The sequence below is a fragment of the Polyodon spathula genome, chromosome 18, assembly GCF_017654505.1.
Source record: "Polyodon spathula isolate WHYD16114869_AA chromosome 18, ASM1765450v1, whole genome shotgun sequence".
Lineage (NCBI taxonomy): Eukaryota > Metazoa > Chordata > Actinopteri > Acipenseriformes > Polyodontidae > Polyodon > Polyodon spathula.
In genome coordinates this window covers 29684043-29712001 of record NC_054551.1, presented here as the reverse complement: position 1 = coordinate 29712001, position 27959 = coordinate 29684043, and the positions used below count along the sequence as shown (strand labels likewise).

General features: G+C 36.8%; 1 protein-coding gene across 2 annotated transcripts; it reads right to left on the bottom strand.

Moving 5' to 3' along the window:
* Window positions 1–28: 28 nt before the first annotated feature.
* On the bottom strand, window positions 29–27741 carry LOC121330890 (alpha-N-acetylgalactosaminide alpha-2,6-sialyltransferase 5-like). Of its 2 annotated transcripts, none has more exons than XM_041277809.1 (5): window positions 27698–27741; window positions 23520–23696; window positions 6794–7203; window positions 2188–2295; window positions 29–1785 (listed from the first exon to the last, which is right to left on the bottom strand). In XM_041277809.1, the coding sequence occupies exons 1-5, from the start codon at window positions 27710–27712 to the stop codon at window positions 1548–1550; spliced, it is 948 nt and encodes a 315-aa protein (XP_041133743.1). In that variant the 5' UTR covers window positions 27713–27741; the 3' UTR covers window positions 29–1547. The 2 variants fall into 2 exon arrangements, with proteins under 2 accessions (XP_041133743.1, XP_041133742.1); XM_041277808.1 differs by lacking the exon at window positions 27698–27741 and adding an exon at window positions 25408–25621.
* Between the last annotated feature and the right edge of the window lie 218 nt (window positions 27742–27959).

Sequence of the window (27959 nt, the reverse complement as noted above, 5' to 3'; positions counted from 1 at the left end):
AAAATTATATTTATACAATAGGCCAGTTTAGCATGGCACAACAGCAAATGTGTTGATCAAATGAACATACAACTAACTGGCAGCAATCTTGCAAAACGTATACTACAATTGAAGGAATGTTCCAGCATTAATTCAACATCCCATTCTTGTTCCCTGTGTTGTTGCATGTAATGAATCTCTGGGGTATACCCTTTTTCTAGAATTGGCTATGCTGCGTGTGCTTTGAACAGTTCCATGGTCATCATGGTGACTTGTGAAATGATAGCACATGCTATGGCCATATGCACCACTTGTGATTTCTCTTCTCTGGTTGAACTTATTGTTTGCTTCCATGTTCTGTATTCATGAGATCCATGAATTTGCTTGCTTAAGTTGCCTAACTGAGGTAATGATGTTTTTGGGCACCATATCACCTTCTAATATAGCTTTGCTGTCCACCTGATTTAAAAAAATAAAATAAAAAAATAATCCACTGGAGCATTTAAAAAAAAAAAAAAAAAAAAGGTAAACATATTACATACATATTTGCTCTCTAGCCATGCCTGGTGCCTCTCACCTCTTATTAGTATGACATAACCGCTCCCCATACAAAGTGTATGCATCCTAACTACACCATTCAACAACCCAGGGGCGAGATTTCTATTCAGTTTGAATCCTCGTGACCATGAGAAAGATAACTTGTTAAATTACATTGCCACCTCTGCAAGCAGTGTATTGGTAAATGATCAGAATGCTAAACTGGGCTGCTGTGAGGCTCACCTTGGTGCCTTTCTTCTGTCCCTTACGAGCAACAAACCAAAAGAAAAATGTTAACCCTTATTCAGAGAATGGCTCCATGGTTCATATTCATGCATTATGTGCCTTTGTGTACAAAATTTGAATCTCACTTTCCCTTTAATGTATTATTGATGTTTCAGTAATTTTTTTTTTTATTATTTACTTAATTTGGATAATTATTAGCACAGATAATTTAGCTATTTTATTGTGTGGTGGAAACTATTTTTGGCAGTTGCAGGCAGATAATCGAGACCCCAATTGCAGCAGAAAAGAGGATGATAGACCTTACATTTATTTATTTTTTTAAAATAATTTTAGCTCTGGGGAAATAATACCACTTAGCAAAGGCAGTTACACAATAAGCAACACAAGTTTCCTCACAGCTGTAATACATCAGATAGCTATATTGGTGCAGACAGCTTAAAAGGGTAATAAATTGAGCACCATTAATCACCTGCAAACTAATTACATCGATTTTGCTTTGGTGAAAAAACAACAATGTTACATGGTCTAAAAGATTCCAAGTGAAATATTTGAAATTATACAAAAACAAACTGGTTCCAAAGGGCAAATGGATGTGGAATTGAGTTCATCTGTATATTTCAGTTCCATGAAAGTCCATAAAAATGGCGATTTTTTTCAAAAATCATCCGATTGGAGAATGGAGATTAGTAAAAAACAGATGAGGCATTGTGTGAGAGTTCCAATTCACACAACCCAGTGGCATTTCTGTTAGAAGGATACAAAGCAGTAAAGCAGCCACGTGTCCTTCATGAAGCTGGCACTCTTGCTGTCCGAATTAAGGTCTGGTTGTCAGATTTTGGGCTCCAGTTTGGCTGGTAAAAGTGAATATTGAAAGTCCGTGCCCAGTTGGCAAAAACTCGCTTCTCTGTGATGAAACGGTGATGGCTGCCCTTGCGCCCCCGTTCGTGTGAGAGGTACATCGTGCATTCATCGGGCCCTGAAGGTTCATAGTAATGATAAGGTACTGAAAGAGGATGAGGCTGCCTGGAGTGGAATACAAGTACATTAAAGATTAGAAAAACTGTTTGTCATTGTCTGACTTGTTCATTTGTAAATAAACAAATAAATAAACAAAGTTAACATAAACAGGTGCAAACTTGGAATATCCCATCTAAATTCTCTATACAATGAAAGACCTGAATAAGATCCTGTGACCCATCGTAAATTCACTATATGTATGTCTGTAAACCACATTGGAATTCTATTTATTCATGTATAGGTTTTTTTTTTATATATATATTGTGTTAGTGATTTTGAGATTCTAGATACTTGCCCATCAACAAAGGCTAATATGACTGGGAGGTTTATAAAAAAAAAAAAAAAAAAAAACAATCATATCTCTGTGGTAAGTTGCACTTCACACTCAATATAAACATGAGCTCCTACCTGCAGAAGTCAGGTGAAACCATACCATAGACATTTATTCGGTCGCACAGCTCCAGGGCTATTGTCATGGTGAACCAGCCTGTGCTGAGCCAAGAGTTTGAAATCTTCCTGAAAGAAAAGGGGTCAGCTGATTAATCAAGTCTTTCATGAACACAAGCTGGTAAACCAAAATGTAAAACCAATGGCTCAAACATATGACCAAACACCAGGGAAATCCCCCATAACAGTTACAGTTTAGTTACAGCGGTGTATACAAATTTAAAATATTTGAATGACAGATGTTAACGGCTTAAGATTTTTAGTTTTGCAACATCAAATTGTATAATGTAACACAAAAACAAATGGATAAATAAGCTTAACACAATGATACCAAGTACTGCAATATTAGAATAACAGACAGATAGAAAGATATTGGGGCTGTTATATCCCAAGACTTTTACAGTACAAATAACCCTTTTGGAAATTTACAAAGCTTCTGCATGCATGTGCATGCTTGCCCTTTTAGGTTTCTTCATTATAGACAGGACACTGAGCTACTTGATATCTCAGACTTAGATTTAGATATCTTAGATTAAAATAAATACCTCAGGCAAAATGAGGCAGTGGAATGGAACTTGACTTCTATCCTGATGTGGTGTCCACTTTGCGGTTTGTTCATTTCCAGGTAATAACTACCGCACTCTTCCATACTTAATGTCATTTTACGATACTGACGCAAAAAAGAAATCACGTGGCTTGAAAAGGTATTAACCGAACACTTCTTATTTTTAAATTTACTACAAGCTACCGGACTGCCACGCATCATTTAAGTGGAATCGTACAAAAAAAACAAATGACTTCACAGGATGAACTGACACTACATTGATTATACTTTTCTGATTGGCTGCAAATTGCAGTCGAGGGCGTCTCTGCTTCGCTGCAATCACATTTATAAGCCCCAAGGTAATATTCCTTCTGAAGTTATTCAGTTTCTGTTGCTATTATCTAATTAATGGGATATTTGCTTCTAAGTCACATTTTCTTAGTCCCTTCTAAATTATCCTTAATTATTCATTCACTGCTATCCTTTAACAGCTGCAGTTTTTATACCCATTAAGTCTGTTTTATTTGAGGTCTGTTTACAACACCCATTCAACAGAGGGTTGATTTTTTAAAACTCTTTAGGTGATAGGAATGTGTAACAAGCTTACACAAGCCGTTTTCTGGTCAAGTATAAATTGAAAGTTACAATATTGACTCAAAAAAAAAAAAAAACCTAAAGAAGAAAAAATATTGTCTTCCCCCTCATTTGCAACTTTGCCGAGGTTTAACAATACATTCTGACTGTGTTTATAATAAGCAGTCTAAAAATGTCCAGTAGAAATAACGCTCTTTCAAAGTCTGCAACACCAACTCGGTGGCCGCAGCGTGATGCAGAGAGGATTGTCTTACATTGTAACTGTGTCGAACAACAAGAAAAAAGAGCTTGTTAGCTTATAGGTTTATAGAAGTTGCATAAAACACAGCAGAGCTAACCAATGTATGAGTCAGGCAAGAATGTACTAGAATACATTGACAGTTTTGGTATCGCAGAGCTGGAGCTGCTCTGGTACAAATCTAATGAGTCCATGATCAAATCCTTAAGAGCACAATAGGAGCCCAGTGAAGCCCCACAGAGTGACCTCTATACTCCAGAAAAGGGGCCAAATCAGTAAACAAAAAGTAGCACTACTTGAGTTTTTCTCTTTGTTAGCTGACTGTGAAAAATGTTGGCACTACTACCCAGCAGCAACAAGAAACCGACTTCAATTAGACCTAGAAGAAATTGCACAGGACCAATCTCTTCTCTTACTTTGAAATCACCAAATGCATCAGGCCCCTTGGTTCATAAATCATTGGAGAATTAAGGCAACGGCAACTACTGACGACCAACTGCAATTACATGGTAGTCATTTTTAATGATTGCAGATTGTATCATTTTTATTTCTGCAGGGGCTCTTATTAAGTACAGTAGTAGGCTCAGAGTGCTGTTCATCATAACAGAATTCACATAACCTCTCTGAAGGAACTGTTTTATAGAACATTAACTGTCAATTCTCTGTATAGTACACACACTCTGTCACAGCTCTCTTGTATACTCTGTGTTTCTCTGAGGCCTGTGTCAGCTGTTTTAATCAATCAAGTAAGGTTTAGTCTTCATGAAACCTTTCTCAAAGAGTTTTAAAATTAGCGTTATTATTTTCTTTAATCCAAATGCTTGTTCCACTTATAAATATGCAATAATCATGTAGCAGAAATAGAGGAAATATTTCACACACAGCCAGGATTCGTAAACACGAAATGAAGAGGGTAATCATTGCAAGTGATGCTGCTTGATTATGTAATTTATGTAGTGTTCTGGATATTACATATGATAGTTCCTTCTATCTGTCAGGCTTTAGAAAGGACAGATATTGTGTGCTCAGCGACGGCTGGTCCAGCACTGGTACAGTAGCCAGCTGGGGCTGAAGGAGGCAGCCTTTAAAGAAACCAAAATGTACTGAGAACCACAGAACAGTAAGTTGAGTAAAATTCAATTGTGATACGTTTCATGGTTAGCTGTTGTTATAATGTATGGCCATAATTGCTGTGCATGTTTGTACGTTTAAGTGCTTCATTCAGGGTATGCACTCTAACTGTTATAGTTGGGCTTGGCTGTGCTATTTTTACTTGCTGAAATGATTTTGATCTTTGTATACTGTACAATATTTGACCCTTAACTAAGGATTCTCGTTTCTATAGGGAACAAAGAGAGTACCAGAATACAAACAGAATATAACATACTTTATATACAATTAATACTCTATATTTTTGTTCCTCATAAAAAGACTCCACATTATTTAATAATTCAGGTTTGAACTGCTTTGCATTCAGAACCATATGATTTTTTTTTTTTTTTGTCTGAGAGATTCTTTTGATCAGGGCAGCCTGAACAGATCCAGGGTGCCACTTAAAGACCCATCAGCTTGAAGAGCCTGGACAATTACACCAGCGACTGCTCATCGGATTCTCTCATTGGGTTTCTGCTGCATGAGAGGGCTGAAATAGGTTATCTCCATTGTGAGCCCTGTGTGCTCATTTAACCTGCATTGAGAAGACATCATTAGCCATTTCCACTCCGAGAAAAATCAGCCCACTAGATGTATTTTGGACCACGCTATAATAAGCCTCACTGATTGTTTGCTGTAAGCCACTCAGATTCCCACATTCACTGGTTGTTTTCCGATAGATAAGATGCTTGGATTCTCATTGTTAATGGCAGATTAGTTTTCATCAAACCATAAAATCCATTCCACTACAAAATATAACCACATTTTAAAATGTCATCAAAAATAAATTACAACCGTTCCTTAGTATTGTCTTTTAGAGTGACCATAGGACTGGATTTCTACTTTTCCTAAATTTGTGTGTAACATGCCCCTTCACACAAGCTGAAGCTTCAAGGGGCACACAATATAAAAATAAATATAATTTTAAAAATTAAATAACAGGTGTAATTACACAAAGTGTGATTTATAGCATCATTTTTCGATCTTAACAAACTAACCCTACAGCACACCGTGAAAAAGGGCTCCACATTCATAGTGCAAGCTAAAGGTAAATTGTTACCATTTTTTTAATTCTGTATATCAATTTCCACAAACCTAGCTAATGCAAGTATTGCAGTGCCTCTATCCGCTACCACAGAGTAATACATTTGGTAATGAAATCAGAAGGTTTGGATACAGAGACTCTAACTGCCAGAGGGATGTTTGTGGTTTACATATATTTTATAGGAATAATGTATAATTGCCCAGGCAAAGCAAACATTACAGAACATTCAGAAGCAAACAGAACTGGACCCATTTCCAATGGTCACATTGTCCTCTCATTCTTTGTCACCTGTAACAACCAATCCCCATCCGCTGGCAGCGTATCATTTAATTGGCTTGGAGTTTTGAACACAACACAGATGTGAGCTCAGAAAGGATTTGAAAGCAGTTCTCTTTGAACCTGTATCAAACACATAATTATACTAACATTCTCTGCACTGTGCAAGTAGGGACTTGATAATAACCACACTTCATACTGTAATTTACTATGCGAATGGTACGGGGTGCTTGTTCTACAAAATAGATTCAAGGTGTGCAGAGTCTATGCAGAGTATTTGCCTCATTATTTATTTTTTGTATGAACCATAATGCTTTCTAGGTTCACCGTACCTAAATAAAAATGGAGCCTATTTAGACTGGAGCTGGTCCACTGAAGACACAAGCTGATCTGATTCTCCCATTGAAACATGTCTCTGATGACTATCGGGATTAAGAATGAAAAAAACAATTGATCCCTTAACACTTGGACTTCCTAATACCTGTAGTATGAACCTCCTGGCCTCTGCATCCCTAAATCCATAGGGTACCAAACCTGATGTGAAGAAAGCTTTTAAGATTGACTACTGTAGTGAAGATAAACTGGTAGGTAAAAGGATAAGTTCCTAGTAAAGGTAACTAAGACATTAACAATTCTGCCTGGCATAAAGTTTAATATGTTTAAAAAAAACAAATGTAACTTGATAATTAGACAAAAACTACAAAAATAAGAGGCATACCTGTCCTTGCCAGTTTCTTTTTTGAAGAGTTCGTCCAACTGCTGCATCTTCTGTCGTGATATGATGGCCACCTTCAGCTTGGGCAGTACCTGCTTTATCACCTGCAGGTTGTTGTAGACCAGACCCTTCCCGTCCCGCCTCATATAATTACTGGGTCCCCAGAAAATGAACAGCGAGTCCTGACTCATGTTTAAAAGCTCGTTGTGGTTCTGTGCTATCCGCTGCATGCTGGAATGTGCAATGACTCGCAGGCTGGTCTTCTGACCCACGTCTTTCCTGTAGTTGCTTGTCGGCGCGTCATTCATTCGGAGGACACATTCGGTCTGGTCTATCTCGGCTCCACGGTTGCTCCCAATAAGATGTCCAGAGCTTGTTACCAGTGCACAGCTGCTACAATGCATTTTCAGAGGCTGGAACAAAGAAAATGCACTTCATTACACAGTGCTATTGTTTTTCTGTTGCTGATTGCTAAAAGTGATCTTTATATCCAAGTTCCCTACAGAATCTCAATCTTGATATTGTGCCGTACAGTATATTACAGTGTTTTTACACTCCAATGGTTGCATGCACAGTACATTACTATTGAATAGAAGTGTAATCCAGCCCCCAACACTACCTCCCAGTGGCTCTCTCTGGATTTTCAATTACCCACAAGATTAGTGACACATGTATTTGGCACTCTGTGCTAGAGTGCTTTCTGGTATTTTATTGATTCAGAGATGGGTGGTTGTACTTTGTGTTAGAATCTGTTTAATAATTGTTTTCACGTAGTTTCACATCCAGTAGTTTTTAGGACCTTTTGCCCAGGAACAGGTTTGGTATTCTATAATAAAGGCAACTATCTTTATAGTGGGCAACATAATTACTTATCGGCAAATTAGTGAAACCTGAGAACTGATGTTTCATACACCAAGCCTCATTTTCCTGGCACTATTTTATCCTAGAAAGTCTTTAGAAAGTTAAAGTGAGTGTCATCGCAGTACAGATGAAGATGATAAGTGCTGTACCTGAGCCAGTCATTTTATAAACTGGTTGTTCCAGTTTTTGGTCGTCACTCATTTCAGTTTGCAGCAGCTAATGACTGCAATGATTTTCAACAAAAGTTAAAATTAGAACGTTGCTTTTAGCTGTTAGCGACATTCAGCATAATGGAAGAAAAAACGTTACTGCACTATCTGAAACCACCTATGAATGACAATTCACATTTTAATACAGAACTTGGAAGTGTGTGCTTACAACATACTATACACTGTAGTCTTTTTTTAATCTAACCATCTAGTGTAAGAAACAAGTTGGTCCACAATGAATCATCAGTTATAAAAAAATATAACCTTAAGATAGGGAAATAAAGATAAGATAAAAAGGGGGAGCATTCACAAGCATGAGAAGACTTGAGTGTAGCCCTACACATCTAAGTATCATCACTCTACCCAGTCAAACTGAGACTCCTCAGTGAAATGGAATGGAGAATGAGATGGTCTGAGATGTGTTTCAATGTGATGCAAAGTCCCTCTAGAGAATTCCTGAGACTGCGTGAGGCTTAAGAGCTTTTTTTTTTTTTTTTTTTTTTTTTGTCGTTCAAATTTCAAATAGACTCAAGGAGTGAAGAAAAACATTCAGCTACAGTCAATTTAAGCCTCCTATGCTGCTCTCCGTGCAAGCAAAGTGAATTGCTGTAACTAAAAAAGGTGCACAGTCGAGCTGTTTCCAATGAATAATTCTCCCAACCGAGTTATTAAACTCTATTCCTGTTTGGTGTAATGATTTGAGTGTGTCTGTTTTGAGACCTTTACATAGTCGCTGTTCCTACTGCAGTATTTACATGTCTATTTCCTATTAGCACTTCTGGACTGCTGTGATAAATTACCCCAGCCAAAAGGCAACAAGGGGAACTAGCTTCCCCGACAACATGGTTGATAGAGCTGCATACTATAGCTAATGGGGTTAAAGACAATGGAGAGAGGTACTCGAACCTGACGTGAGGTTTCATTTCAATAATTCAAGATAAATGCATTAACCCTGTTCCTTAGCATGCTTGCTAATGGATCGTTGAGCTACACCTGTTTTTGTCCTATTTCCTTCCCGCTGCTTAACAAAGATTGCTTGACCCTATTTGTTGAGGTCTGAGGTCACAGCGACAGTAAGAGGGGAAAAAGCTGTAAGAAAGCCTCCAAGTCATAAATATTGCAAACGGTGAATCAGAAGCCTGCTCTCATTGACTTTTTAATGCGTTCCAACCCTTGACCTCCCCAGTAGAGCGAGAAGTTTTATGCACTGTGCCGTACGCTTAAGGTCCTCGGGAATGAAGCTCATGAGTCAATTCAGGTGTCGGTACAGCTCTGAATTTGGAATATTAAAAAAAAAAACGGACCCTGTGTCTACAGGTGTGCTGTTCAAACCAGCACATGTCTGCTACTATTCTGTATGATTTGAGCCCTGCTTCTAAATGTAAACATCAGTATACAGGAATTGGTCAACAGTGAATAAAAATCTACAAAGCATAACAATATCTATCTACATTGTTTAGTATAATGCTGTACTGTTGTTCTTTAGTGTATTTCATTTACAGTTTGCAACGTACGTATTTAATTTGCTTTAACCTTGGCCACAGCTGATTTTCAATACTGTGACACTGTAGAGCCAAAAGAACAACTTAAAACACTGGCAGACCTTTAAATAATTTGTCACAGTCTTTAATAACTCACAAGTTAAAGCTTTGTGAATGAAAATAAACACTGGAAAGAAAAACCTGCTGCTTAACAGTGAAAGAGAAGCCAGACTCTGAAAAGATAACCAGCTTGCAGCTGGAGCAACACGACAGGCATTTCAATATTTGGTTCTTTTTAAAAATCAGAAACTTCTACTTTGATGTTGCTTCCAAGAAATGAGTCAATGAATGTGTCTCTCACATTTTACATCTCAAAGTGACTCAGAATCCCTACATTAAAAGTGGCTATGGATTGAATGTAGCAAAACCGCTCAGCACGAGAAGAATTACAGGTTCTGACATGAGGAGCCAGAGGTTCGAAGATCTGTGAGATTAATTGAACCCCTCTAAGTCAATGATCAGTGAAATCCATTCATTTTAAAACCAGTGCCGAGTAAAGGAATTAAGTATACCAGAGGACGTTTCTTTAGCTTTCCAAAAGGGTTTTTCTTTGACCCAGTGGCGATTTTCAACAGCTTTTTCATGTGTGTAACACCCATACCTTTCCGATGCAGCTTCATTGTTTGCTCCCAGTTACTGATCTCTGTTGCTTTCTCTTTCTTATATACGTTTAGAATTATATAAAACACCCCTTCTGAAAGACGCCTTTTCAAAGGTAAAAAAGGCAATTCAAATTACAGTGAAATTGTCTTACCAGAGTGCTGCTCTTTCAGTGAGGAATTAAATAATTGTAGGGATATAAAACAATAATTTTACTGCCCCTTCTGGCAACTAGGTTTTTTCCTGTTAGTTTCAAACCATACATGTTTTATGCACAAACATGCTTTTATCTTTCCACTTGAATGAAAATAGAGCCTGTAATGTATTAATGCATTAGAGCCTTATTCACCTGTTCTACCATCAAGGACACTAGAGTGAAGAACAAACCCTCTATGGGAATCACTGGAATAGGGCTCTCTACGATTGCAAGGCATGTCATTAACTCATTGACTTGTGCTGTGTTCCCAGCTGTATCCTCCTGCAATTCACTAGACTGTACTCCACTAACTTTTGTTGCTTTGAGTACCCTGGTTCATCAGCATTTACTGTGGGACCCTAAGTTTTTAGCCCTTATGACAGAGGCCTCTCCATTACTCTGCAAGGTTCTTTCAGTTGCTTTATAGAATTATACTCTTCCTACTAATAGTACTCTATTCATTGACATTCTAAGAGGTTATTAAAAAAAAAACAATAGCTGTACAGAAGAGATTTTCGTTGTCCATGTTGGAACACTGCAGTACTATCTGGGATTGGTAATAATATCAGTGTATAGTGTTTCTGAGCTCTCCTTCTTCTCAGGCATGTGCTTGCAGGTTTTATGAATCTATGGCAGACCTTTATAGAATTCACCTGCCATTCTAAACATGCAACACTATTTAGAAAATCCCTCAAATTAAATCCCCTCTTAAAGTGATCAGGGGTCAATCTGCATATCAATTGGGAAGTTGAGCCATTCTTTTGGTTTAAGGGTTTACATTTAATACATGTTTACTGCAAGCACATTCAAGTCATAGACATCTACCCATGCATATTGTATACTGAAATGCAAAATTTCACTCTGCGGATGTGAGCGTTTGGCAGGGGCGCCGTCATTAGCTTGTGAAGCCACAGTCCTGCAGAGCTGCTAGCAATGAAAAGAGCACTCCAGTAACCCCATACCCCAAACATGGAGGGAAAGTCTAGACAATTTATTTTGGAAAAACCTGCAGACTTAATCTTGGAATTGCAGGAATAATAATACAACAAATATCTATAGCGCTGGCAGAACTTAGTGAACCTCATGCAAGCCGTATTAAATGACTGTAAACTATTATAAGCTGCAATACTTAAAAATGCCCAAGACTGACTGCACTGTTTCTTTAAAAAAGGTTTTCAGGCACCACTGTGTACAAAAAAAAAGACTTTTGAAGTTCATTTCTATGTCTTCTCTATTAAAGCTGCACATTGCACAAATAAACCTATTTCTGCTCTTTCTTTATACAGACAGATGTTTTGGTCAAACCTATCAGTCTTGTTAAAACAGAGTATTATCCGAGGAAGAAATAGACCTTAGCAACAAGCGTAAAAAAAAAAAAAAAAAAAAAGAATGGGCATTTTGAAACTACAGTAGCATGTCTTGACAACAGACAATAGTCAGATTGATTCTGGCAGCCAGCCAGTTCCTTGATAGTCTGTCCATTCAGCTGACAGCTCCCACTGTAAGTCCTGGGATTTATAATAAAAACTTGGGATTTTAGAGCAAAGCCCAATTTGTCTGCCTTTGCATTGACTGTATGATGAGTGTAGACACATGAGCACTAATTTGCAACATAACTCCGGAAACCCGATTTCAGATGCCAAGATTCACAACATGCAGAGAATCTGCAATTGATCTTCTTTTTAAAGCCTAGATCACTTGGTAGAATATTTAATTTAGCAACTCCCATACATGCATTAAAATGGTTTCAACATCAATATAGGTTGATTAGAAACTAAGTTTACCACATCAGTTATATGGTGCGTTGATGTGGTAAACTTACTTTCTAATCACCCTATATATATATATATATATATATATATATATATATATATATATATATATATATATATATATATGTGTGTGTGTGTGTGTATATATATATATATATATATATATATATATATATATATATATATGTGTGTGTATCTATCTATCTATCTATCTATCTATCTATCTATCTATCTATCTATCTATATATATATATAGGTAGAGCAATCGGTAGGTACCCTTATTTTATTTTCGATTATCGTGAAGGCCTTTATCAACAATAACTGATGCATTGACATTTTATTTTTAAAAATAAAGAACAAACATTATTTTTTTTAACAACTGGAAATAATATGCATGCATCTACATCAGATGTTCCTTTATCCGCTGCAGGTATACTGATACCTAAAACCACTGCCGGCAGTCATTATGACGGTTACATTTTAAACAACATCAATATTAAAATGAAACACAAACTATGGATACAACTCAATAGTTTTATTCAAGTACGTCATTTCAAACATCTGCACAGCTGAAACGCTGTATTTAAATGAACAATTAAACATAAAAGGGTTTATTTTCTAACTTACCACTATAAAGCACTACTTCAAAAATTGACAAACTACAATAAAATAAACATTTCAAAAGAATCTAGTGTGTAAACAAGTATATGCACATACAAAACTGTAAAAACGAATGTATTTTGTAATTTAAAATGAAAGTTGCGTGTGTCGCTGTAGCACAGAATCCAGGTTGAGCTGTTGCAGTTGCTGCTTTGCAGTTTTCCGATCGAAATGTTTCTGCAGATTATATTTGAAATAAAAACGTGTATTATAAATGGTAGTCAAAGTTCCCATCACGGCAGTCATTTTGACGGTTTTCACTTTTAAAATTTAAATTACTCTCTGTGTGAAAGATACGCGGTTGTCCATTATTGACTTTTCCTAAATACATGTATTAAATACCCTGATGGTATTTGAAAGGCAGAATCGCAAAAATAAAAATGTTATAATAGTCCCCTCTACATAGAACCACCAAAGCTGTCATTTGACTACTTTTTACAATACATGTTTTTACTCTGAAAATAACCTAGAATATTCTATGTTTTTTTTTTTTTTTTTTTTAATATACAAGCCTGTTGTTATCTCTACTGGGCTTCATTTTGTAAAAGGAATGCACCAGGGAAAATATCAGGAGATGTAATCTCGAACAGCGCTTCGGCAGAAACATTTCGATCAGAAAACTGCAAAGCAGCAGGCTGCTGCAGCTCAACCTGGTTTCAGTGATACACAGAGGCCACGCACCAGGGTTGCCAGATTTCTGACAGAAAAATAGCAACCTGGTTCTTCAAAACAAGACCAAAACAAGCGCAACCCATGTTAGAGTATGGGTGTTTATGCAAATTACAACCCGCGATTCTTAAATTCCAACCGCGACTCTCAAAAAAACAAGCCCAATCCCGCTTATTATAAGCGGACTTGGCAACTCTGCTACGTACACACACAGGCTAAATGCGGTTGTGAGTTCACCTTTTGCTCTTAATACGGTTTGCATACACACACAGTTCGGTTACAAAGGGTTAGTTAGTTAGTTAGTTCATCGTTTTCAGAGCAAGTATCAAGTGCGGTTATTAATTCAGGTGGGTTAGTTAATGTGCACTAACTGTGTGTGTGTGTATTACAACCGCACTAACACAACCACAGTTGACACTCAGAGGATTTCTGCTCAACTAATGATGTCATATATATATATATATATACACACACACACACACACACACACACACACACACACACACATGATGTTTTAAATTATAATCTAGCAAGGTCGACAAAACTTCTACAAGAAATTAGCAAAGTATCCCAGGCAAGTTTCATGTTTATCTCTACTAAAAAAAGAAAAACACTTAGAAGATAAGCAATCAATAAATCAATCAATCACTGTCTCATCCATAAAGTCTATGTCAAAAAAAAAAAAAACATGACTGCATTAAGCTAGTCTTTGCGGCTCTGCAGTTTTCTATTGCCTTTAAAAGCTGATGAGTAAAATGGAACACTTGCTGGTGCTGCTTGAAATTCCACTGCATGTATTGAATGTCATTGTTTAAGTGTTGTTTAAACCCAGTGTTACGGTAACCTGGCTTAGCATTATGGATTAAGGGCAGCTTTGGAATTGCATGGTAGACCTCGCTACTACATAATCGTGGAGTGCCTCGGACAGAGATCATCTCTGTATTAAAGTGGAAGTTTCCAGTGATTTTAAATGATTGTAATTCAGTGGAAGATAACTGTGGCCCCCAACCCCATTATTATCTTGATTCGACCGTACCAGCGAGATGAAAGAGTCATGTGATCACGTGTGGAAAGTGGCCTCTTTGGTAGGTACTGCATGGGAATCTTATTTATATTTTCTACTGAATCCAGAAAACAAGGCACCGCTGCTCCTTTCCATATTTTCTGATTGAAAAATGACTGCCACCCTATATCTTACAAGGCTGGCTGATATCAAAAGCAATCAGAGGAGAAAGAAGAGACTTCAGGGATTGCGAAGAAGGGAGGAAGGGATGGGAACACAAGAAGAGATGAGAAGCAGAAGATATATAGGCCAATGCTATCAGCTGTATGATAGGGGGCTGTTATCTTTAGGAGGCTTATATCCTCTAATATATATATAAATATATATATATATATATATATATATATATATATATATATATATATATATATATATATATATATATATATATTATATATATATATATATATATATATATATATATATATATATATATATATATATATGTGTGTGTGTGTGTGTGTGTGTGTGTGTGTGTGTATGTGTGTATGTATATATATATATGTGTGTGTGTGTGTGTATATATAATTATATACATATATATATATATATATTATAAATAGATTATATATATATATATTATATATATATTATAAATAGGGTAAACAGCAGTCAGGGTAAACAGCAGTCTACTGTGGATTAAGTAAAATAATCAGTTCTGTTCTGTGTCATAGCCCATTAGCCAAAGGCAGGGTTCTGGCAAGAGGAATTTGTTTTCAGTAATCTAGCTCAAATTATCACACACTCTCTCTAAAAAAAAAAAAAAAACAGTCATAGTTGTACTGAACTGTGTTTGCAGTGACAAATGTCAGTCAGGCTGTTGCAGAGGCACTACAGTTTATTTTTGGCTTTGGCTTAGAGACTGTCTGGCAACAGATCTGAAGTCAACTTTCCCAGTCTATACACACACTATTATAGTAGTTTCTTAAATAATTCATAAGTTAATGATATGCCCTCAGGCTGAAACTATTAAAAATATCCTTGTTGCTTAGCTGTGACTCTAAACCTGCAGATGTATCTAGGATACAACCACAAGTGTAAAACAATAAATAATAATAAATACAATAAAATACAAATGCTGCAGATATTTACAGACCTGGAGCTGGTCCATTACCAGCTGGGGGTAGTAAAGCTCTTCCAAAATACCATATAAAAAACATAATCAAATATGACTTTCACACAAGCCTTTTCAATCCGAGAGATTGTCTCTGCAATATCATGCCCTTGTTTGAGTTCTACTTCAGCACATGATGTGAACACACATGATTGTCTCAGATTGCTTCACATTCCAAACCACAAGCAATCTAGCTATGGGTGAGCAGCACAATGATGCCCAACAAGATTCCAGCTGTTTTGCATTACCTGGGTATTGCATAGCACTATTTCATTATGCAGAATTCCTTTTCTGCCCAAACGCACAAGAAAATGCAACAATGCATTCTAAATTCACTTGCACCTCAGTCTGAAAACTCATCTCAGTCGTAGTGACCTGATAATCGCCCCATCCCTCACATAATGTGTGAGGGATGGGCTAAACTCTACCCATTTACAGCACAGGGCTACATTGTATTACCCCTAATTTGGCACAGTTGGCAGTCCACAAAGAGAGGCACAGGCACAGTATCAAATAGGCGCAGAGAATGAATTATTATTGTCTCACCACAGTTGAAGGTCTGATGTGCCAACAAAACAATTTCAAGTCTTCCAAAATTGAGCATTCCTATTATACTCAACCTTTATATTTTGAATGTTACTGGTATAAAAACATACTGTACCATAGAACAAGCTAGCCAATCTTATTTTCCTACCTGAATTTGCACATTAAAAAGCTTCTCATAAGTATCTATTGATATTAAGGCACTCAGACAACAGTCTTGAAAATGTGAGCCATGGCAACTGGTCTGTTGAGAAAGTGGTAAAGCACACCCTCCAGATGAGTCATTTAGAGGAAGGCTATACTCAGTCTTAATAAAGATCCACTGAATGGGTGTCGATTCTTATGATCAATGACATATTATTATTATTTGTTGCTTTACTTCTGATGATTAACTAGTAACAGTTCATTGAGACAGCTACAAATACGATCCATACTTACTGTACGGACACCACAGTGTACATGCAACATAGCAGCTATGATTAATCTGCAGAGTTTGCCTGATTACACCAGAAATGCAAATAATGGCTTAATCATTCTTTATATCAGTTTGGAAAGATAAACTCATCAATCACACTTAAAAGAATGAGTGTGGCTGGATACCCTGGAAACATGATTCACTCGGGAAACGCAATGCACTGTGAGAAACAAACAAACAAACAGACAAAAAATCCTGGAGGCTTGCATCTACAGTAGTTCCAATGAGTATATTTTGCTCACCTCTCCCATTGCCAAATTGTGGAATACACGTCTTCTAACTTCAAATCTATTTGGAAATGCCCATCCCACCCCAGTGCTTTGGATTTGTTCTGAGGGAGCTACACTGGCTCCCAGTCTGTGAGAGAATAGATTTTAAGATCCTTTGCACTGTTTATAAAGCGTTAAATGGAGCTGGACCCGCCTACCTTCTAGCTGTTCTTCCTGTTCAACTCAATGCCAGGAATTTACGTTCAAATGGTTCCCCTCCATATCATGACCCCCCCCCTCCCCCCCCCCCCCCCCCCCCCCCCCCCCTCAAACTCACAAGTCCGACGCGCTGCTCAACGAGCACAATCCGACGCGGAGGAGTGCCTCGATATATATAAAAAATTTAAATAAATAAACAAACAACTAATGTAATTACCAGAAGCACAGTGCAGTATACAAATGATCAACCTTAGGAGAGCGATCTTGTTTATTTAAATCAAAACACAAGTGCTTAATGGTAATGAATACTGTGTGGGCTGCGGCAAGCCTCGATTAGCAGCTGACTTGTTCGTTTTATGAAACTTCAAATGAGCCCTTGATGAAAAATTGTGTTCCAGTAGTTTCCACATGCTGTAATTTTATTTCTACCTTGTCAAACACACCAATGTTTTATATTTTCTGGATAAGAAACCTCCAATCAGAAAACACACATAGATAGATAGATAGATAGATAGATAGATAGATAGATAGATAGATAGATAGATAAATACTCCACCTAACGAGTACTTTGGCATTTAAAAAAGCGAAATCAGCAAAGCTGTTGCTCTGAAGGCCTCCACTGCACTCTTTCTATTAAAAATGTAGATGAGACCATGACATTACAGAAGCTAGCTAGCCACTGAATTAGTGAAACTGCTTCAAGGATTTGAAGGACATACAAAGCCAACACTGAAACTAGATGTATTTATTTTTATAAAGCTGTCCTCTAAAAAAACTAAAACATGCCAGATAACAACATGCACTTCACCCATTCCCCTTTTATAACAAGAGTCGAGTCCTTTTGAAATACTCTCTGAATCATGAAAAATGTGTTATTTATTTCTAGAATTTATTTTATAAGAATATCAGCAAGTTCAAATGTTGTCTTCTCATAAAATAACTAACATTAGCAAGAGCCACTTCTTACAACTGTTAGTGTGTCTAGAAACCTGTACAAATCTATTGTCGCTATTTGCTGTAGAAACTATTATCCGTTTTCTTCTGTTAAACATTTTTTAATTCATTGGTTGTGTGTTTATACTTCAAATTGGAAAATTGTCGCTTTTGAGCAAATCTACAGCATTGCCAGGTTAGAAGGCCAACTTGGACTTATGGTGCTGTTTTTGACTACTTCTTAAAAAGGTCAACTTCTTTTTTTCATTGAAGTTCACATGACATCACATATCAGTAGTTATGTGGTTTACCAAATGCCCACTGCATTTTGATCACATTTGTATTGACACGGAAAGCAGGGGGACTATGATACAGTGTGTATGCAGCGGATCTGGGCAGGGATAGTGAAGGGGAGAGGAAGGCAAGTGAGAACGATGGGGGGAAAAGATTACAACTGCAGCAATGTTTTTTATGTAATCCATCAGAATAACAGAGGTGGGAAAGTCACAGTTCACCTCATCTGCTTGGTATGACTTTTTAATTTATTACAGTGTTTTTAAGAGTTACTGCCCTCAATGCTCTACCATGCATATGTGGTCCTGTAGGATCATCCAGTATTTAAATCAATAATAGGCTATACAGCACTAGAACTAAAAAGTGTAATAAACTAAGTGTCCTTTTATACCTTTTCAAAACCTGTCATTGGTGCTTGAGTCTAATCAGATTTATTTAAATTCACTTCTCCCATGCCAGATATGTTACTACTTTAAAATTCTTGCCAAGAAACAGTAAACTTTGGTAAAGTGATTTACCAATGTGCATGAAAAGAAAGTTCATGAAAGGTCTGTAATTTAATATGGTTTTGGCTATATACCTGCTCACTTAGTTAATATGGTTATATGGAAGCAAACCTACAAAGTAAATCCTTTTGAGGTAAAAATAACTAAAACACAACACACTCATAAGATAAGCATTGCAACCTGATGTACTCACAGATTATTTTGGTAACACCAAACACTAGAGGATAAACAGGCAAAAATAAATTATTAAAACATTATTAAATGAAATATTCACGATTCCTCCCCAATACAGTTTTCCTAGTGCATCTAATTGAATTGCATCCATTTCAGATCTTACTAATAACGTTAACAGAATTCCTTCCTTCCAAACAGGTGATTGATCGCAACCCCCTCCCCTTCCTCTCCTGCACCAACCCTCCACCCTCTCTGCTGTTTAATTTAGATCTTGCCTTCCAATGGCCTGGCCAAACAAGCTCACAATCAACAATAAAGGCATGTTTGTCAAACAATGTATTCCACTGATATTTAAATTATAACCCAGGAAGCACTTCTACGCATGACTCAATGACAGTAAGAAACTGGCACAGTGCACTGTTAACAGTGCCATATTTGACAGGGCAGAGAGCTTCTTAAGAACTGGCAGGGAGCAAACTTGAAGCAGGTTCCAGCAGAAAGATTCTGCTGTCTCTGGGGTTCTGCTAATTCAACTGGCTCACCTGTGGATATCTTCTGGGGCTCTCCTGATTGGAGATTATATTCGTATCTGGTTCAGGCTGGATTTCCACTGGCATTATATAAAACAGATACACATATCACAGCTGGGTCTGCTCAATACTGGCATTTTCTTTGCTTTATCCTTGAAGCAAAATAGATGAAAAAATACCTGTAACTCTCCATGTACTGTGTTAGGAATTCAATAAGCACTACATAAACTCCAGCATTTTAAACAGACTGTAGATGAGGCAGATATCTCTCCAGGTATTGGGGGAAACAGACAAGCTTTCCCATATGAATCAATTATATTAAATTAGGGACCCGCACAAACTGAACTTTCATGAGAAAAGCCCACAGACTCACTGTGCAAAAACAACAGGTCAAGGTCAATTAAGGAACGACAGCAGGTTGAAGTGACCAGCTGTGCTACTTTCTGCAGCATCTTGCTTCAATAGCTTTCACTTGTAGTCATTAAAAAAATCAAGTAGACAGATTTCAGAGTGCTATCCAAATGAATACTATCTTTGATCTGCTTCCTGACCCAGCTCTTCTTACAAAACAATTTGAGAAAAGCCACTGTGCCCATTTAGGAGAGGGAGCTCGGTACTTCCAAATCTCTCACACAAGGGAAATCGCAGTCAGCTGTGCAATCAGCCTTAAGAGTTCCCTCTATCACGTCTGCTGCATTGTGATTATTTTACACACAGCACTGCTGTCTGGCACGGGAGATGTCAAACAAGAACCATCTAAAATACCAGCATTGTGCTAGCTTACTTCAGACTCTTCTAGAACAACTTGTTTATGTGGCAAAACTGACCCTTCTTGTATACAGCCTGTAAAATGAAACTATGGCTGTTTAAATGAATGCATTTCTGTAAAATATGCACATGGGGCTCAGTTCCATCCCTTTTCCTTTATTTTGTAAATATATATAATTCATGATAGTTTCAGGCCCAATGGGCAATAGCGCAGAGTGACACGATTTGATAGAAAGCTTGGTTGGCAGACAGTGTTTTTGTATTCAGGCCTGCACAAATTCTACTATTTCATGAGTAGCAATCTCACTAGTTATAACTCTATGGGCCAGATGACTGCAGAATGCTTCCACCAGCATATATGTAAGCTGTAGTCAACATTTGCAAGTTTCCTTTAAGCTACTCTGCTATTTAATCATTTCTGTAAAGCCAGTCAGACTGAAAGCAGAAACATTTCATTAATCCAATAACCATTCTTTACCTCTCTGAATTTCCTCAAGCGTTTAGTGTTTGCCTGTCGTCCTTCAAAGTTTTATCAGCGTATCAGTCTTGGATGATTGTAACTGATAATCTGGTTAACCTGACCAGTAGAAATCACAAAAGACCATGGAAAAAAATAAATACAAATAAAACACATTGTGAGATACAGACTTTAAAAACCAAATGATTTCAACACTGATAAAATGTAAAAAGCTTTATAAATTCCCTTTTTTAAAAGTACGCACGCGCACGCGCACGCTATAGTTCTACCTTGGAGTCTGTTGTGTATCGAATGCTGAAGGTATTAGAGAAAATGAATCATGGATATATAGGAACCTCAGAAAAACATTGACCCAGGTTTTAAAGCTCTAATGCATATTAAGTGTAGTTTTCAGTTCTGTTAAATGTGACTCCCTTGTAGAGATGAGGAGGAGTCCAGGCCGCATTTGCATGGATACTGAGGGCAAGGATCTTCCAGGCATCCTAATGTGCACAAATGAGTGGTTCAGAATAACAATGAACAGACCTTCTCAGCCCCTCTCATCACTGCTAATTGTCATTTAAAACAGCATCATTATTACCATTGTATTGAGTGCATGTTTGTAATCAATCTGTAATTTGTTGTAAGATGACTCTATAAATGAGAGGTTTACATCTCTACAGTTACAATTAAAACACAATTTCCATTCTATTATATGCATTCTATATATTTCTCTGTTTTTTGTTTCTGCTTAGGTAGCTGTTTCCTCCCGCAAGGCTAATTGTGGACAAGTGAAGAGCAGGGGAAGCATATCAGTGTGGCACGGGCATCATTGCATAATGCTTGAACTATGGGGTTCAGTACACAGTGCAACGCCTATATGCTTCCCTGCCTCTCTTCCCCATAACCAGCCTTTGAAGAAGCATTTTTTTGCATCATTCATTCAGAATACACATAATAAAATATTACAAAAGCAAAATTAAAATGATATAAAGACGACATTGTTTATTTATTGAGTTATGTTTGCTTCCTTGTTTGTTTGTTTTTTGTTTTTACTTAAATAAACACAATTTTGTAATAGACTATATATCTAGACTCAGTTTCTACAGACTACCAATATAGTAAGTAAAATCACTTCATTAGGTAGCGAATTAAAATCTAAGCTGTTTAACTTGCTGCACACTTTTCTGGTCTATACACCTCACTACCTATATTCCGAGACTCGTTTATTGAGTGTATCGATTAATGTGTTTCAGATATTCTCTGAAGCCATCCCATATCGATCACTGGCCCTTTGATTCCTTATAGACTGATCAGTCATTGTCTTCTGGAATGTTTGTCAGTCCTTAAAGACCTGTGACACAGTGCTGCTTAATTTTCCCTGTTGAAGTTACTGTCTGGGACACTACGCACCTGGTGTCCACCTGGTTCAGATGAGCCTTGATCTATTTTACATCCAGCTAGACCAACCCCATGCAATGCAAAGTCGACAGCTGGACACATCACATGGAGAATCTCTTTTGCACTCATTGTCTTGTGATGTGCCAATGTAAGTGTAGCAATCAAAAAATGATTGGCAGAACAATTCAAAACGTATCCTTATATTTTGCCACCTTCTCTGGATTACATAACAGCATTTAAACTGCGCTCGAGCCTCTGCTGCTGTTTGTCCAGTTTATTGCAAATTCACAGCAGTTCAATTTGTTTCTGTCTTTTTATACAACCAATCTAGACAATCTTTACAGTGTCACTCTGCCTGTCACAGAACAATATATTCTGCTCCTGACTACAACTGATTTCTCTGTTTTCATTATTTACCCAGCAGCTTCTCCAGTTGTGTTAGAATAACCCCAATGTTTTTCCCTTCAGCAGTATGGTTGCAATACTGCTCACAGCCCTGTCTAAGCACACTGTAACTGGTGCATACTGCCATTCATCTGTTTAAACAGTAGATTTAAAGGATTTCAGTATGGATGACATTTTTTATTGTTGTTGATGCTTGTATATAATGCTTGTATAAAATAATTGTTTGAAAATGAAAGTGTTGTTTGAAATTTTCTTTTCCTGTATATTTTGATGAGCTTCATCTTCCATTCTGCATTTGCAAGCAAATGCAAGCTTCTTATTGTTTATATGCTTTTAAGTTAAATAAAGAATGGTCTGAAGCCTGGTCACATATGTTTGTCCCCAAAACACACCAACTCAGCCTGGCGTTTGCAGCCTAAAGAAAAGGTGTGGCTGCTTTTCAATGCAGCTGCTTTACTCTTTCAATAAGTGCTAAGGAACAAAGCCTGTTCAGTGTCTCATATCAAAACACATTGCCCTTCTTGCTGTAGTTGTGTTCTGGCAGTTTTTCAACCAAAAAGGTTATGAACCTACAATCTTCAAGCCCTGCATCAGTACACTACCCATTGACTTATCAAACCTCTCCTGCCCTACAAAACTGCTCACCTTCACATAAGATTAGTCAAGCTTCCTTTAAGAAAATGTAGTAAATGTGTACTATGAAAACATTTCACTTAAAAAGTTACATTTCTTGTAAGATAATGCCTGGAGGCCAGTAAGGTGTGCTACAGAATTCACACATACATTGCTTATGTTACATTGAAGTGTAACGTCTCAAATGCTACTTATTAACTGGTATATTCAGTGCATGTCAGCTAATGCATAAAGTTTATAACAGAATTTGATTAACATTTAATTGCAAAAGGACAATGCCTTATTCATATTTATGAACCGATAATGACATTTTGTGGGGAATCAACTGATAATTAATTTTTTGTAGCAATTTAAAGGCAACAAAAGATTCAGGTGCAATATTTAGAAGTAGGACACTATTTGTTCATTTCCCAACAGTGGCAGCTTGTCAAAGAAGTAAACAGGACATTGGTATAATCATGCACTGCTGCACACTGCAAGGGTTTTAATGGGTTTACCTTGTGATCTATGATGCTGATGTATCCCTGTAAAGCTGGTGTTACGACGATCTTTTGTGGCTTAGCGGTAATATTCCTGGGCTCTGGTTCCTTTCTCTGTGGATGGAAACTGTTGTTGTACACAAACAACAAGCTGGTACACATGGTAATGACTAAAAACACTGCCACCCCATGCCTCTGGACAAAGAAAAAACAAACAAAAACACAGCGTCAATCATAATAGTAATAACAGGAAGAAGAAAGCCCTACTGCGCTCATGTAGTGATATTGCATTTTAATTATCCATAAGTTTAATTACACTAATTACTAGACTATGTACAACAGACATACTTTAATTACATTTTCTGAATAAATGGAATTAATAAAAGCTATTGAATTTACTAGAGTGTAAGAAAGTATGAACTACAAGTATGCATTTGCTAATGTAACAAAATTCTGTTAAAGAACTGCAATTAACATTTTTTATTTAAAAGGCTAAATGTAGAGCACTGCAATGCATATTGCTGTTGTGTGTGGCATATACGTAATTGATATAAAATTACCCATTTATTGAAGTTCAGTTTCATAATATAGAGCCAACAGATATGCAAAAGGGTAACCATATGAAAATGACAGGATATCAGTTTTATCCCAAAATGTAAATATTTGTTGGAGTAGGAAATTAAGTCTTGATAAGCATATTCAATACACACACACACACACACACACACACACACACACACACACACACACACACACACACACACACACACACACAATATAATCATACAACACCACAAACAGAGAAAAGTGGACAGATTAAAATGCTCATTTAGCATTTCAACTGAATGTATATTAACATGCAAGTGGTCTGAACCAGGTAATTGGAGATAAATTAAATTTAAGCCACTCAAAATAAAGTGTTACTGTAAGAACTGCATACAATTAACGGATGCACCCCCCCCCCCCCATAAACAAAATATATCAATTAGTTTTTATTAAAAATAGTAATAATCAGCATTTCTTTCTATTAATCTAGCATGTCAGATGCATATGCAATACATCTGTAATCCGTACCATACAACCATCACGGCATTGTACTGTATTAATAATACTTGTATAATATACAAAACACACGTTTTCGTACAGACAATACACGGAGATATCAAAATATCAAAATATCCTCTGAATATAGCGTCATGAGTTACAATAGGAACAGTATAACAACGGTGCCAGATTATTGAGGCTTTGGAACACATACTCAGCTATTAACACCATTAACCCTATTCTCTGCATGCAGAAGCACACAATGAGTGGATACTAGTAAATCACAGGTGGGGGACTGGTTGCTTCATATGCACTGAAACTCACCGTTGCCAATGCCACAGGTGACTTTATTTTTGTATTAGTAAACAACGTAATATTATAATATATGCATAAGTAACAGTGTATTAATGAATTATTCATATCATTCATATTATTTTTTTATTTTATTAAGAATACGAATCATTTGTATTATTTAATTAATAACAGTTTGTGGTTATGCAGCTGTGGTTTTCCAAATATATTTTATTAAAATGTTTGTTCTTAATAATGTTTTGTCAACTACTTAACTACTTTTCTACATACAGGTACAGTATATAGAATATATCCGCACTTTAATATGGCGTTGTCTCATTGCCAAACGTTATAAGGGAAGCTTTTTTTTTAATGATCAGATTCTTTTGAAGCTCGGGTTAATGAACAATACATCTACTTTAAAACAGAACACATACAGCGACAGAATACAAACAAATAAAAAATGCAATGCAAGCTTGTGTCCTAATGCTACAGAATGTACTCCCAACTGTTGGGAAATCTATAAATCAATTCAACATTTAACACAAAAGAGTTGATAAAACTATGTTACCATTGGTGCCTTCATCTTGCGCCGCTCTCTCTTAAACCCTCTCTTCTGCACATCTGGGTCCACCTTTCATAATACTAAATCTGAAAATCCCTCTCGCAAGCACATGGCTGGGACAGAGTTGATGCGCTAGTCAGTGTATCGCGTCTATTGCAGAGATTAGAGCGATGGAGAGGAATTAAGACTAAACCCACTCGCTTCTTCGGATGCACTAAAACAAGACGAGCGACAGACACAGCTCCTGCCAGCCCGTGATTCCGCATGGTCTTACTGCTAGTTTAGTTCTCGTTATTCTGGGTACCAGTTTTCCCTGGCGAGAGCTCGAGATAATGCTTCTAATCAGGGATACATCAGCGATAGAACTTCTAAACGCGATTTGTGTTAAGGTTACCACTGGCCTGTAGCATTGTTATTATTTGCATGGTAAGGGAAGCATGTGGCATTTTACAGCTAAAATTAGGTCCAGAAAACAAGAATGCTACCCTTCTTTCTTAATTATAAGATCAGGAGCCTTTTTATTTACAAATGAACCCCTGAGCATAACTGTACATAAGACAGCAACCCCAGAACAGCACCCAGTAACTCTGGATTCAAAAGACCCATGAAATGAATTCTTGGTAGAATGAAGTTGTGGTATTTCGGTACACTAACTCCGTCACAATGCAAAATGAACCTCTTTATATGGACTTGAACGAACAATTGTAATTGTAACCTACCATTTCAAATTCAACTGGTGTAATAGCTAAGTAGTGATTCCCCTTTACAGAACAGTTAAAAAACCATTCGAATTACTGTTTATGCAATTTTTCAGGAGATTGCACTTTGGTATTATATTGCTATCCCAAAGTTTTCTGTAATGGTTAGCAGAACTAGGTTGCTACGAGCAAGCTGCAGGCCATTTCCTTCAACTCGCTTCCAAAATAATTCTCATTAGACCAAAATACAGCTGTTACAATGCTGGACATCGTGCATTTCATGTGCCGCCCAAGAAGCACAAGATATTTTGCGACCTCTGGGATTTGTAATCAAGGATAGATTAATCTGCCGTCTTGTTAATAGTGATCTAGCTCTAGTCACATTCTGCTGAACTAAATTCTAAACTAAAGTTCTAAAACACAATAGCTTGGCTTGCACAATAAGTAACAGACAAACAGCTGCAAGTTTTGAATGTGTAACGTAATCCAGTTTAAATGGATAGAAGCCTGAAAGATTGCAGTTTTACAGATACTGGATAATTTGTAATAATAATAATAATAATAATAATAATAATAATAATAATAATAATAATAATGCCCTCGTTCATGTGCTACCTCAGAAATTAGCAACATTGAAACTGATATATCAGTTAATATATGAGGCTTGGCCTTTTGTAAGCAATTGACCAGAATAGCAATAATAAGTCATTATTGCCATCTTGATAATTGATCACAGTGGTTGTTATAAAAGTGAAGTATATTCTGAGTGGGTAATGTCCACTGTGCATGGTATTATTTCTGTTATGAATTCAACATTGTGAATAGTACGTAAAGGCTTTTAACTTGTGTGTTACTTTTAAACTTACCTTGCAAGTCCCATTTTTGTGTATTATTCAGACTTTTGAACTTTTGCATGTTCTAGAATGACATTTGTAAAATGAATCAGTAGGAAGAACAAACGATAGCACAGAAGCAGATGGGAACTTGTCGTTAATATGGTTGGTTTGGGACTCTTTTGGGTGACCACCAGTTCATTTGGAAGACCCTTATATTTGACTAGAATCCTCTATACTTTACTATTAAAGGCCTTTCACAATTCCCTCTTTTCAAAATGTCTCTATTTTTTGTGTAAGAAATATTGACTAAGCACTATATTCAGATAGAATTTCTAGCTTTAAAAAAAACAGAAAAGAAGTAAAGCAAACCAACATTGAAAATGTAAATAAATTATTTACTGATTACAACGTTTAAAATGTCAATAAAGAACAGTTTACCAATTTCAAATAAAAACAAAGCCCTAATATCAGGCATTACCTTGTGTGTACTCTTACCTTTCCAACTTGGTCAACTACTGCACAGTAAAATGATTAGAGCTTAAACAATACTCTACATACTCTTGAACTCAACAATAGTGCCCAACTATGAAAATCCAAGATTTAACATTTTATGTAAAATGAATTTCTACTATTATACTGACACAATGCAAATATAGTAATGACACTGCTGTTGCTAAGAAACAAGAAAAAAACAACACAATAGTAAATAACACAAGAAGTGAAGGGAAGCTATTACTGAGAAGTCTAAACTGTAGCACTTACTCCTAAGGCAAGCATCTTTAGGTAGAGAGCGATGCAGACTCCAGTCAGCTCCTGTGGTGTGCTGCCTTTTTCCCCCCTGAATTTTCCTTATATCCTTTTGAACGCTCCATTGAGAATTTCTCTTGCGAATGGAAACTATTTATAAAACTGCTGTGCAATGGCAGCTCCTAATCGGCCAACATCTATACCTGTAGTATGTGATTTTCAATTCCTCTGCTCCTCTTTGTTCATCAGCCACTTTAAAAAGATAAATAACCAGACG

Bases quoted from the DNA above. Each gene is read 5' to 3' on its own strand.
- LOC121330890 (XM_041277809.1), bottom strand. The intron at 2,296-6,793 runs GTATGCCTCTTA...CTTTTCTTTCAG, and splicing joins AAAGAAACTGGCAAGGACAG to GAAGATTTCAAACTCTTGGC. The intron at 1,786-2,187 runs GTAGGAGCTCAT...ATTCCACTCCAG, and splicing joins GTTTCACCTGACTTCTGCAG to GCAGCCTCATCCTCTTTCAG.